The sequence below is a fragment of the Thermobia domestica genome, chromosome 8 (assembly GCF_964235325.1).
Source record: "Thermobia domestica chromosome 8, izTheDome1.hap1.1, whole genome shotgun sequence".
In the NCBI taxonomy this organism is placed as follows: domain Eukaryota; kingdom Metazoa; phylum Arthropoda; class Insecta; order Zygentoma; family Lepismatidae; genus Thermobia; species Thermobia domestica.
Genome location: NC_137461.1, coordinates 37,642,126 through 37,656,775, shown reverse-complemented (window position 1 = coordinate 37,656,775; position 14,650 = coordinate 37,642,126). Strand labels below are relative to the sequence as shown.

The 14,650-nt window shown below is 34.1% G+C and overlaps 2 protein-coding genes across 2 annotated transcripts; both read left to right on the top strand.

The window, feature by feature from the left end:
* Positions 1-9,042: 9,042 nt before the first annotated feature.
* Positions 9,043-12,780, top strand: LOC145692091 (uncharacterized). Its single transcript, XM_081767384.1, has one exon. It carries the CDS (start codon positions 9,043-9,045, stop codon positions 12,778-12,780), a length of 3,738 nt encoding a protein of 1,245 aa, XP_081623510.1.
* A 347-nt stretch (positions 12,781-13,127) lies between these two features.
* Positions 13,128-14,090, top strand: LOC145692090 (uncharacterized). Its single transcript, XM_081767383.1, has one exon. It carries the CDS (start codon positions 13,128-13,130, stop codon positions 14,088-14,090), a length of 963 nt encoding a protein of 320 aa, XP_081623509.1.
* Positions 14,091-14,650: the final 560 nt, after the last annotated feature.

Genomic DNA, 14,650 nt, shown 5'->3' with positions numbered 1-14,650 from the left:
TTCTTATCTTTAATCTGCTTTGGAAGTTCAATGTAGGAAGAAGCTCTTAATGGTACATACTTATTTAATCTGATTTCTAGGTGTTTAATTTGATGTAACGTCCATCCTGATCCTCGGCCCTGAAAATCTTCCATTTCTCTACGAAGTTTTTGTTTGGCATAAGATATATATTCACTTAAGTCAGTTGATTCTAATATTCTCTCGTTTGATGTTTTGAAATTGTGCTCTTGTATTTCTTTATCTTTAATATAGTCACAAATGAAAACAAGGTTAACTTTAACAGGGTGAAATTTTAATTCCTCTTTGATTTTGTTAATAGCATCTCTTCCGCTTGTATCTAAAAATTTTATTGGGTCTTTATATCCTCCTGTGTTTTCAACTTTAATTGTTTGTAAACGCTTCTTGAGTGCTGTTTCTTCTAATTCTACTTTGATGGGTATACGTGCTGGTTTCGGTTCTTCAATTACTTCTTGTTTAAATGGGAATATATTTCTAATCTGTCTCCTGCTTTGTTCATCGTCATGTTGTTTAAGAAGGTCTATCAGTTCTGCTTTTCTTAATCGGGAATATCTTCTGATCCCCCTCTCTTTACACTGTCGTCTTAACTCTACTACAGTAAATTTATTATAATTATTCATCCTATTTATTATATAGAAAATCTTGGTATAACTCAATTTTTATCTTCACCGGATTATTTCAGTTCATTTTCATTTGTCCTAATACAACACATAACATTGTACACTCCTGCCATTGTCTACATATTATGCGTTGTATTAGAACACGACTTTCATGGGAATAACCCATCAAAGTCACATATACACATTTAAAATTAAATCATTTTTGTAAACTTACTCATCATCATCATCATCATAATCATCACTGCAATATTTATATTCATCATCACTACTCAAATCAGATGTTTTTTGTTGCGCTATTAATAATTCTTTCTCCTTTAATAGTATTTGCTTCTCTAGTAGTGCTGCTAAGAGTTTAAGATCTTCATGAATAAGGTTAAGTCTATCATGTAATAAATCAAATTCTTTCTCCATATTAAAATTTTAAAAATCTAAGAATAAAAACGAACATGACTAGTGCTAAGGAAATATTATCTTACAAACCTATATTTGATTGTGTATGTAAATATTTAGATATTGGTGGTTATAATGATGAAGACAAAATAAATTTTAGCGTGTCCATAGGTATGTTAGATCATTTGTTCAAGAAAGCCACTAAAGAAAACAACTCATTTCTCATACAAAACATTCTCTATGCAAACGTTATGGACTTGTCCGATGAGATATTAGATTCACTGACTGATGAACAATGGTTATATATAGGTTATGATGATTATGAGGAGGAATATAACTATGATTACATTACAGAAGACTTCATACGCAAATATCAGGAGAAAGTTAATTTGAGCGAAATATGTTTATGGAAAAAGTTATCGGAAGAGTTTATAAGAGAATTAGCTGATAAAGTTGATTGGGGGATTATTTCAGGAAGCCAAGACTTATCAGAAGACTTTATAAGAGAATTTGCAGATAGAGTTGATTGGGGAGAAGTATCGTATAATCAAAAGCTATCTGAAGAATTTATTAATGAGTTTATAGATAAATTTGATTTTCATGCTATATCTTATAAAAACAAACTCTCTGAAGCCTTTATACGAAAACATGCAGATAAAGTTTCTTGGGGGTGCTTATCTGGAACTCAACAATTATCAGAAAACCTTATAAGAGATTACGCTGACAAAGCAGATTGGGAAATGATTTCAATATATCAAAATTTAACAGAAGGGTTTATTGCAGAGTTCAAAGACAGAGTTCATTGGTATAACATTTCAACTTATCAAGACCTCTCTGTAGATTTTTTATATATATTTAGACATTACTTAGATTGGAGAGTTATAATAAGAAAATACCATAATAATCTTGATTTAGGTAGTATATTGAATTTAGCATTCGATGTTACAACAGATGGTTTGTTTAACGCTTGAAATTGTACTTTGATGGGTTAAACCATAAAAGCAATAGCATATTTAGTTTTCGTACTTAAATGTCTCTTAACTGAATAAACCTGTCAACAAGATCTAAATCACTTAAATCTGTGTTCATATGTGAACCGTGCCAAGTCATCTTAACATCATAGCGTTCTTTAGCTCTGTTGTATAAGTTGATAGAGTTTGGATCGTCGATGTTAAGCACAATACTCATACTTGGATACTTAAGTTTGAGTTGTTTAATCCTACTTTCGCAATTGCATGTTTGTACTCTTCCAACCCAATACTTATATCGTTCTATTCTTTCTTTTTGATCTCGTTGTTCTTCGTCATAGTAAAAGAGTATATTTTCAAGTTGTTCTTTAGTAAGGTTTTTCTTGATAATGAATAGCCTATGTATCTTTCCTGGATCTTCTGTATATGGTGCTGCAACTGTTTTAAGATAATCAACTTTGCTTTCTAGTTCTTGATTGTACAATCGTAATTGCTCCATTTGTTGTTCTATCTCTTCTACTCTTGATTGTAACTCTTCTTGGTCTTCTTGAATCTGTTTAAAATTAGAAACGAAATAGTCTTCGATGATTACAGAACATTTTTCGTAAAAGTCATGTGATGTCCAAAAAGCAATAGCTAGAAAAATTCTTTTGTATACATATGTGCCGGAAATTAATAAATCTTTCTCGTTTGTACCTTTTGGTTCTATATAATACGTTAAATTTAGCCTCCTTCAATTATAGGAGGCTAATTTTTCATTGTAGTATTCCAATAATTCTTTAGAATCTTTATTTTTCAACCAGTTGTCAAACCTCTTACCACCACTCTGACACAACTTGGTAGCATTGAAATATCCTGTACTCTTATCTATAATCAACTTGAAATCACCAAAAATACCATACCAATAGTTGTCCTTGATCTGTTCGTAGCAAATATCGTTTAAACTAAGAGAACTATCCATAGTACTCATATTTATTATATAGAAAATCTTTATTTTTAACTTCATTTTCGTTACCACCTAGTTTTACTGTGTAAGATGAGTTTCTAAAATTCCTAGCTTCGAAGGAACTTATTTCCCCATGTGCAAAATCCCACACAGCGAAACCAAACTTCTTTATACAAACACAAAATAAAAGAAGCAAGCAGATGGTACTAAATTTCAGAAAATTTTTAGCCCCTCTGTATTCGGAGGTCCAAAATGTCAAGTATTTTCTCGCTAAAAATTGTATGAGGTTGTATGTTTGAAAGGGGTCCAGTGCTGGTGGTCCCCTTGTTGTAACCTTAATTATCAGATAATAACATATCATACAAGCGATCTATACTGTTAATCAATTCTTCTTCTGATAATGATGTCCAAAACTCATTACCTTTACCTTTTTACACCTATTCATCTTTCAACTCCAATCCTTTTAATTTTTCGATTACTTCATCATCTTGAATTTCTTCTATAACTTATTTGATCGTGGGGGGCGCGGTGGCTCAGTGGTAGAGCGTTCACCTCTGGTGCTTGGGGTCCCGGGTTCGATCCCAGCCCCTGCCAAGTGAACTTTGTGGTGGACAAACACCGTGCTCGTTGGTATTCTCGGGGTTCTCCCGTTTCCTCCCACTTTCTTCATTCCACCATTTCACTCATCTCTCATCATCACGGTCTCCTTTAGCCTAACTGGCATACCTGTGGGACGTAAAACTCAAAGATTTCATTTCATTTCTTTGATCGTGTTGAGTACACACTTGAAAAATTCACCTTTATATTTAAGTTCATCTAATTGTTTATGTACAAGTGACTCTAACTTTTTAGCATCATTTGTCTTATACGTTTCTTCATAATAAAATAGCTCGAAGTCAAGTCTAAACTCATTAAACTGACCTAGGCGTTGTTCAAGGTTTTTTGTATAACCCACTTTATATATACTCTTCTCTTGGTGCTGTTTGGTAGTTGCTATATAAACAAAACCTGACTTATCATTATCTTTTTTCAATTGAGACCATCTTTTTATTTCTTGGAACAAGTCTGGATGAACATATGTACCCCTGATTATCCTTTGTCTTCCTCCTAAAATCATGTAATATATTTTTTTCGACTGATACTTTTCTTCTATTTTTTTTTATTAGTTCTTTTGATCCTTTATTTTCTAACCAGTGATCAAACCTTCTACCATTGACCTGAGACAGTTTAGTAGCATTAAAGTAGCCAGTTTTCTTATCGATAATCAATTTGAAATCACCAAAAATACCATACCAATAATTGTCTTTAATTTGTTCGTAGCAAATATCGTTCAAACTAGAGAATTATCCATAGTACTCATATTTATTATATACAAATGTTTATTTAATCATTTTTGAAATCGTTACCAGCTAGTTTTACTGTGTAAGATGAATTTCTGAAGTTCCTATATTCGGAGGAACTTCGAAGTTTGTTGTGTTGCTAATTTTTTAATAATTTCCACAGCTAGAATACAAGCGCTGGAAATATATGCTTATGAGGGTATCGTTTCGCTACCCTTTATCTCATTCAAACTAGCTTTTATGGAATAATAACCATAAAAGACAAACATTTATATTTACACTACAACATTACTCTTATCTATCCAACTATTATGTGAATCATCAAACCCTAGCCATTTGACATATACTTTATCACCTTTCTTTCTCAACACCTTTTCTACCAAGTATTCATCTTTGTGTTTCGTCTTTAATAGTTCCGGTTCGTAAAATCTACCTTGCACATCCTCTTCTTCTAAATCTTTAATTCTATATGTAGGTGGATTGGATGGAATAACTTCACTAATAACAAATACTTCTGTTGACCAATTAGGTGTATATCCTTTCTCAAATAACCCTTTCGACTTACTTATACGAACATGATCACACTCTAATGGCGTAGTATTCAAACTCAATGTTGCGTCGGTTTGTCTCGTCGTCTGAATCATCACCATCCTTGTAGTTCTTCTTGATTAAAACAAACGTGTGTAACTTGAGCTCATTGTGTGTGTCGGGTACTATCTTGGGTTCTACGGCTTGAAGTAGGCTTTCGTGTTTAAACAAGTTGTGGCTTAATGTGTTGATCGTATCTGATTGGATTGCTAACATGTTCTTGAAACTTGACACTAGCTGAAGCATGTCGTTGGGTTGATCTAGTTTGTATTGACCTGTTCGTCTGATTGATGGTAGTACTTCTTCGAACACCCAATCTTGAAACGGTTCTGCGTTAGGCTTTTTGGAGCTTGTTAAGAATGAGTAGAGACCGGGCTCGTTAATGAAAATTGTATGAGGTTGTATGTTTGAAAGGGGGTGAGCGTTTTGCTCACCCTTAAAATCTCTATATACCCGTTGATATTTTGTTTTTACATGATCTCTGATTGCTTCTTGTGGGTTTTGATATCCAAGAATTTCCCCAACGTCCTTACCTTTGAACGATATTGCTCCGCTAACATCAATCACAGTTAGAAGCTCTTGGTCTTGAAATTTAAACACGCTCATATGATAACTGGTTGTCGTATGGTTGTTTAGGCTCAAGTGGTTCATTTTCGTTAGTGTGTTGAAGTTTAATTATGGGTTCCAACACTAAAGAGTACAGACCAGACTCATTGATGAAGATTGTATATAGATGTGTTTTTAGTAAGGGCGGTGAATTGCCGCCCTTATCTTCTGAAATTTTTTTCTTATCTTCTTCTGATGTTTTGTTTTGTGTCATGATGGTGTATTTTGCAACCGAAAAATCTTCCGTTCGAGAGTTTGTTTGTGTTTCTTCGTTAAACGCGTGTATTAGGACCTTTGAGTCTTTCGTTTTTCACAAATCATGAAGGTCTTTACCACCATCCTTACAAAGTTTAGTTGCGTTACAGTGGTCATCGCTCTTAATCATGATAACGACAAAACTTTTATGGAAGCAAACCATAAAAGCACTTAATCATTTTTAATCATATACATAACATCACTAAAAGAATACCCTTGATTTAGAAGATTTAAAACCTTAATACAAAGATGACCACATATAACTGAATAAAAGTCTTGTATTCGTTCGTCATTGTAAAGTAAGTTTTCGGTACCAAGATATTGTACCAATTGTTTAGGAGAAACACCACCATAAGAATCGAACACGTACTTTATGTTGTTATCTTTCCAATAGCATATCCAATGAGTACCAATGTTTTCTGATTTATCAAGGTTAACTACACCACACTCATGTACATGGGGTTTTTGTGGAAGTTCATCACTAATAAATACACCTCTAAATCGTTTTATCTTTAATTCTCTAGCCAACCTCTCTATATCGAAGTTGGTCAATGGTTTTAGTTTTTTGACTTCTTTGGTTTACCTGCCCCCTGCTTTTCTTCCATAGCCATATTGTGTCTTTTTTGTTCTTCTAGTTCTTGTTTATTCTTCTTAGCATCCAGTACAGTTTTAGTAATCGCTGCTGCACCACCTGCTAATGAGCCAACTGCCCCTAAAGCTGCTAAAATGGCTGGAATTGTAAAGATAAAACCACCAATATGCTCTTTCTTAATCTTTTTCATTTGTGCAGTAGTTAAAGTTAAATTCATTCCTTTACCTTCTTTAATTTTCTTGGCTTTATCGTTAAGTTGTTTCTTTGTTAATACATGATCAATATTTAGATCCTTTAGTTCGTTATAAGGAACACTAAACATACAACCTTTAATAGAACACATCTTCCTATTTATTTAAGAGAAAATCTTAGTTTGTAAAAGTACAGTTGTTGTTGCTCCACCAAAATCAATTAAGGAATCATTCTCATCTGTTATCCTTATCTCAAAGTTGTCAACCTTGTCTTTGGATATAGGGGAAAATAATGGATAAGTAGGCTCGTAAATAATACTATGTTTGAACTCAGCATCTGTTTTGAATGATGCTATGATCCCTGTTTCTCTATGTGTGTACTCTGTATCTTTAACAAACATGCCATCTGCTATATTGCAATGAACATTAATTGTATCGAACGGATGAAACTTTGGCAACTTACTTCCAATGTGTGTTTTGTTCTTTCCTAAAACTTCACAAAACTCAAATCCAAGAACAGTACTTAAATTTTCCATCATAATATCAATATCACCTGTTTCTATTTTTACTCTATTTGTTATATGATCCTCTTTTAACGTTATGTTTATGGAGCGAGATTTTAAATAATCATTAAGACTGTTTAAGCTGTATTGTCCATTTGGTATATGAACAGTTTCAATCCCATACTTAAACATCCTGTTATGTGTAACTTTTGGAGTTAGATATGTACTGTAGAACCCAACTAATCCTATGCTTAAGTAGTTGTTACTGTTGTCTAATTCGTAATGGAGTTTCTTCTTTAAAACAGAAGTATCACTCGTTAACTTGAATACCTTAGCCATTTATTATATAATTAATCAACGAGTTTGATTTACCTAGAGATATTCCAAGAGAGAAAGTAATCAAGTTAATAGAAGATGTCATTCAAAAGTTAGAATACAGTTTAAAGAAGAAAAAGAGAAAACTACGAATTGTTAGATATGCATACTACACTTTGATCACGTTATCGGTTATACTTTCTGCAACAACTGGGTTTATTAATATTTTTATACCTGCAACAATTTACTCGATATTAACAATGTCTCTTGCAACTGGAAGTGCTATTATAACAGGTTTGTCTTCTAAGTTAAACGTAAGCAAAAGAAAGGATGAATATAAAGCACTTGTCACTTGTATTAACTCATTTAAAGAACAGTTAGAGATGATAATAACATTAAATGGTGAAATGGATAACGAATATATAAAAGGTACGTTACTTAAAATCAGAGAACAGCTTAAAGATATAAGATCATAAAATTTGCCCCGCTGTATTCGGAGGTCCAAAAAGTCCAAGACTTCAACGTGTATATTTTTGGTAGCACCAATCGGAGCTCCCTATCTGTTAAGTATTTTCTCACATCTAAAGGTACAAATCCAGCAGACCTCTTAATCTCAGGCACATACTACAAGAAGGCACTTGCTACGATCCTAACTCTATCAATCTGTTTAACCGCCTCAAAGAACAAGAAGCTATCAAAAACAATTCAAGAATCTAAGGTCCATCAGCACTGGACCTTTATCAGTTGGCCACCCTCACACAGCCTTCATCAACGAATCCGGGTCTGTACTACTAGCAAGACAAAAAACGGTGACCCGGATTTGGGTCATCGCTCTATGTATGAGGTCAAGGGTGAAGACCATATAACAAAAAAAATATCAACAACAGTATTCGGCTTTAAGGGGTATCGAAAAGATACCCTTGCATCCTCAAACTGTTTGAAAGGGGTCCAATGCTGGTGGACCCCAACGTGGGATATTGATTCAATGCCCCTAACTTCTGAAAAATTTTTCTTATCTTCTTCGTCTACATGATCTTGGATGGCGTTTCTAGGTTGTGAATACTCTAAGACAAATAAGATCATAAAAGGTGATGATTTTCTCTATAATAAATGAGTAAGAAAACTATTAATTGGGATGTAAAAGAAATGATAAAAGAAACAACAGCTAAGAAAAGAAATGGAGAACTTATACCTGATGATATTCGTTGTCTTATCGTGGGTCCGTCAGCGTGTGGTAAAACTTTCTTGTTATTTAACTTCTTATTACAGCCAGGTTGGTTAAACAATAATTACTTCTACATATATTCTAAAAGCATGAATCAGCCAAAGTATGAGCAGTTAAAAGACCGATTTGAAAAGGCAGAACTAAAGTTCAATAAGCATGTTCGGCCGCATTTCATTATTCTTTTGTTTTGTATTTGGCAACACTGGATAATATATAGTTTTTTATAAGTGTCAACGTGGCGTGTGTGACTGCATAGTGTGTAGGTGCTTATGCATAGCAATTATTGTATTTAGTTGTGTGTTTACAATATAATAAATAGTATATTGTACAACAAACTTTGTGTTCAAAATAATACAGTCCACGAACATTAAAGTGGTCCTTACCGACCGGATTTTGTTCCAGTTGTGCATGTGCGTGGTTTGCGAACTTGTGGCGCAGTATCTTCATTTTGTAGTGCATTGTCAAAGTGGTGCAGAATTATAACAATGGAAGAACTCATAGGTAAGAAAACTGTCTTGAAACGTGAAGTGACAAGGTTAATACATAAAGTGAACGAGAATAAAGACAAGCCTAACTTCAGTAGCAAGCTGTACACTGAACGTGCTACGCAATTACATGGCGATTGCACAGAGCTCATTACAAAGTTCATTTCTGTGGGTGGTGAAAGTGAGTTTGCAAAATATGACGGAGAATTTAATGAAGTGCAAAATAAGTTGGACTCTGTCTTAGAAATTTTGTACAATATGCAGTCACCTAATACTGAACAGGTAAATACATCTAATAAACAGTGCACAGATGTGAAGTTGCCAGACTTAGAACTCCCTACATTTTGTGGTAGAGTGCAAGATTGGCTATCGTTTCGTGACTTATTTGTTGCTGCTGTTCATAATAACAATCGGTTAGGAAATGCTCAAAAGTTGCAGTATTTGAAGACAGCTGTATTAGGGGAACCTGCTGTATTGTTGCAGTCTATTTCCATATCTGATGATAACTATAAAGTAGCATGGGAGTTACTTAAATCAAGATATGAAGACGTGAGGGAGCTAGCAAATCATATTTTGAGCAAGTTGATTACTCAACCAGCTGTGAAGAATGAGTCATCAGGTGAGTTACGAAGATTGGTTGACAATAGTGTTCAGTGTGTGTGTGAACTGAAATCCTTGGGCCTTCCAGTGGAACATTGGGATGTGATTTTAATTTACCATGTGGGTGAGAAGCTAGATAAGAACACCAGAAAACAATGGGAGCTTTCATTGAAGAAAAACGAACAACCAACTTTCGACCAGCTGAAAGAGTTCATATTACAACGTGCCAAAGCGTTAGCTGCAGTGAGTGCAAGGTCACCGGCAGACACGTCTGCTTTAAAAACAAACAAAAAGAGCAACACGTTAGTGCATCATTCAAGTCCAATTGTGTCGTGTATCATGTGTAAAAATAACCACAAGCTATATAAGTGTCAAGAGTTCATAAATATGTCAGTGAATGATAGGCATAGTTTTGTGAAAAAGAATTCGCTTTGTTTCAATTGTTTGACCTTAAATTGTTCCGTAAATAAGTGTAATGTGAAGCAGGGTTGCCACACTTGCAACAAAAAACATCATACTTCATTGCATTTTAAAAAGAAGGATAAAGTAGATCAAGTAAATTGTTCTCATTCTATAAATCAAAAACTAATTCCTCAGGTGTTGTTGTCCACCGCTGTCATAAATATCAAAGATAATGCAAATAAGTTGATACAATTTCGTGCTCTTATCGACTGTGGTAGTGAATTATCGTTTGTAACTGAACGTTGCGTCCAGAAATTACGCATAAACAAAGAGAAAATAAACATGAGCATATCAGGTGTTACTGGTTCTAACGTTGGAAATTCTCATGCAATAGTTGATTTGTGTTTTCAGTCATTGTACAGTAATAATAATATTCATACTAAAGCAATAGTAGTCCCAAGAATCACAAGTAACTTACCCAGAGTAACTATTCAAAATATTGGTAATTGGGAAATTGTGAAACAAGTAAACTTAGCGGATCCACAGTTTAATAAAAGCGGCCCTATTGATGTGTTGTTAGGTGCTGATGTTTTCCCATTATTGTTGCTCAGTGGGAGACACGTAAGTACGAATGGAGCTCCGTCTGCCATTGAAACGGTGTTAGGTTGGGTATTGTGTGGTCAGATTAACTTAACGAATAACACATCAAGTGTTCAGTCATATTTTGTATCTGTTGATCTCAATAAAACATTGCAAAGATTCTGGGAAGTAGAGGAATTGCCAACTGTACAACATTTATCCGTTGAAGAGCAAAAATGTGAGCAGTATTTTGCTGAAACTTACAAACGTGATGTTGATGGTAAATATATTGTAAAATTGCCTTTTAAAGAAAATGTTGAGCCTCTAGGTGTATCACGGGACACAGCAGTAAAGCGATTATGCCAGATTGAACGTAAGTTACAGAAAGATCCTGATTTATGTAAACAATATTGTGATTTCATGAAGGAGTACTTAGACTTAGGTCACATGGAAAAAATTCCTGATGTAGAACTTGATAAGCTTGTATCTGAATCTTATTATCTGCCGCATCATTGTGTCTTAAATGAAAGTAGTTCTACCACTAAATTGCGGGTTGTATTTGATGGTAGTGCTAAAACTAGCAGTGGAGTATCTCTCAATGACAACTTAATGGTAGGTCCAAAATTACAAGATGATATTATCCCATTAATATTAAGGTTCAGAACTCGTCCAATTGCATTGTGTGCTGATATAGCAAAAATGTACAGACAAGTTAAGGTAGATCAAACTGATTCTGATTACCAGAGAATAGTGTGGAGAGAAAAAGTTGACCAACCTATTAGTGATTTTAGATTGTTAACTGTTACTTATGGAACCAGTTCGGCTCCATATCTTGCTGTAAAGTGTTTGCAACAGTTAGCTGTAGATGAAGGTTATTGTTATCCCAGAGCTGCAGAATTAGTCATGAATGATTTCTTTGTTGATAATTTAGTTTCAGGTGCAGCTGATAGTAGTGAGGCAATGGTATTGTACTCAGAATTAACAGCATTATTACAAAAAGGTGGTTTCGAATTAAGAAAATGGTCTACTAACGACAGGAATGTGCTAAATAGTATACCTTCTCACTTAAGAGAAACTCAATCGTTAATTTGTTTTAATGAAGATGAGAATGTAAAAGCTTTAGGTATACAGTGGAATCCATCAAGTGATTCATTTTCATTTTCTATTGTTGTTCCCAGTTATAAGTCAATAATGACAAAACGAATGTTACTATCTGATATTGCAAAATTGTATGATCCGCTTGGTTGGTTATCTCCAGTATCCATTGTTGCAAAATTGTTGCTACAATCATTATGGAAATTAAAAATTGAATGGGATGACGTACTTCCAAATGATATTGCTCGCTCGTGGGAAGTATATTGTCAAGAATTGCCATTGTTGAGACAGATTAAGATCAAAAGGTGTATTTCTTCTGAAAATATTGTGAAATATGATCTAATTGGGTTCTCAGATGCTAGTGAAAAGGCGTATGCTGCAGTAGCATATGTACGTTGTATAGATACATCTGGAAATGTGCAAGTATACCTGATTGCTGCAAAGACCAAAGTTGCCCCTATAAAGCAAATATCAATACCTAGGTTAGAATTGTGTGCTGCAGTATTGTTATGTAGATTAGTCAATACGGTCATTAAGGCAATGTTAATCAAGTTTGAACAGGTTGTCTGTTACACAGATTCTACTATTGTGTTAGCATGGCTTTCTTCGTGTCCGAGTAAATGGAAAACATTTGTGGCTAACCGGGTATCTGAGATCCAACAATCAATTTTTATTAAATGGGCGCACACATCGAGTAAAGACAACCCAGCTGCTTGTAGTTCTCGTGGTTTGAATCCGTCACAATTAGAGTTTTATTCACTATGGTGGAATGGGCCAAAGTGGTTGATGGAATCAGAGTTACCTATTGTAAATATTAATTGCAAAAATCTAGATTCTGTTCAATGTGAGCAAAAGTCTTCAACTGTTAACATGTACATTAAGGTTGACTGTACAATAGTAGATAAATTTTCATCATTATCTAAGTTAGTTCGTGTTACTGCTTGGTGTAAAAGATTTATTAGGAATAGTAAAAGTAAACAGGAGTTAAGATGTAGTCGACCATTAACTGCAAAGGAGTTGTCAAATGCATTAATACATTGGATAAAACAAGCTCAAGAATGAGAATATCCACTTGAGATAAAATACTTACGTATGAAAAAATCTTTGCCTTATAATAGCAAACTATTGAGTTTAAATCCATTTCTTGATGAAAATGATGTCATGAGAGTTGGAGGTCGCTTGCAAAATGCTAGTGTAACATATGATTTCAAATATCCTATCTTACTTCCAAAACATGCTAGAATTACAGAACTTCTTGTAAAATCTGAACATATAAAGCATCTTCATGCAGGTTCACAGTTACTTTTATCTGTTTTGCAACAAAAGTTTTGGATTATTGGTGGTCGTGACTTTGTAAGGAAGATTGTAAAACATGTCATAAACAGTCAGGTGTAACAGCCTCTCAATTAATGGGTCAACTTCCTGTTGGTAGAGTAACACCAACTCGTCCATTTTTGCATTGCGGTTTAGATTATGCTGGTCCACTAATGTTAAAAAATATGAAAAGTCGAAATTCAAAATTGTTCAAAGGTTATGTAGCACTCTTCATTTGTTTCAGTGTCAAAGCAATCCATTTAGAATTGGTAAGTGATGCTTCAACAGAGTCATTTATTGCAGCTTTGAAACGTTTTATAGCTAGAAGAGGAAAATCTACTGATATTTACAGTGATTGTGGTTCAAATTTCATAGGTGCAAACAGAGAATTAAAATCCTTACTGAAACTTGTAACGATTGGTGATTCAAAAGAGTCTGTATGTAATTACCTCAGTATGCAATCTATAAATTGGCATTTTAATCCACCATTCTCACCTCACTTTGGAGGCATATGGGAAGCTGGTGTAAAGTCTGTCAAGTACCACTTGAGACGTGTAGTTGGTAACACTATACTCACATTTGAAGAAATGTATACAGTTTTGTGTCAGATTGAAGCATGTTTAAATTCTAGACCATTAACTGCTCTATCTTCTGATCCTAATGACTATCAGGTATTAACTCCTGGTCATTTTTTAATTCACGATGCATTAGTAGCAATACCTGAACCAAATTTGTGTGAATTAAAAATCAATCATTTGTCACGCTGGCAATTAACTCAAAGATTGGTCCAACACTTTTGGAACCGTTGGCAAACAGAATATTTGTCTCGGCTGCAACAAAGGCCAAAATGGTGGTGTAAACGTGCTAATATCAAGATCAATGATTTAGTATTAGTGAAGGAAGATAAGACATCTCCTCAACATTGGAATTTAGCAAGGGTAGTTGCTGTTCATCCTGGTGTAGATAATATTGTTAGAACTGTTACTATTAAAACTAGCAAAGGTGTCTTCAAACGACCAATTGTAAAAATTTCTCCTCTTCCATTTAATGAAGAATAATATGTAGAATGTGTAGTGTAGAGTAATGTGTAGAATTATATGTAGTGTTGAAATGATATTTCAAGGTGGGCGGTATGTTCGGCCGCATTTCATTATTCTTTTGTTTTGTATTTGGCAACACTGGATAATATATAGTTTTTTATAAGTGTCAACGTGGCGTGTGTGACTGCATAGTGTGTAGGTGCTTATGCATAGCAATTATTGTATTTAGTTGTGTGTTTACAATATAATAAATAGTATATTGTACAACAAACTTTGTGTTCAAAATAATACAGTCCACGAACAAAGCATATAGCAACGTTCTTAAGCGGTAGTGATTCTATTGTGCCTATTGATGAATGTGAAAAATACTCTGTTGTGTTTGACGATTACATTTTGGAGAATCAAGATACTGTTAGAAATTACTTTACAAGAGGTAGGCATAGACATTTAGACTGTTTCTATCTTGCACAAACATATTCAAAAGTACCTAAACAGCTTATAAGAGATAACGTTAACTTCCTATGCATATTCAGACAAGATGACACTAATCTTAAACATGTGTATAATGAGTTTGATGG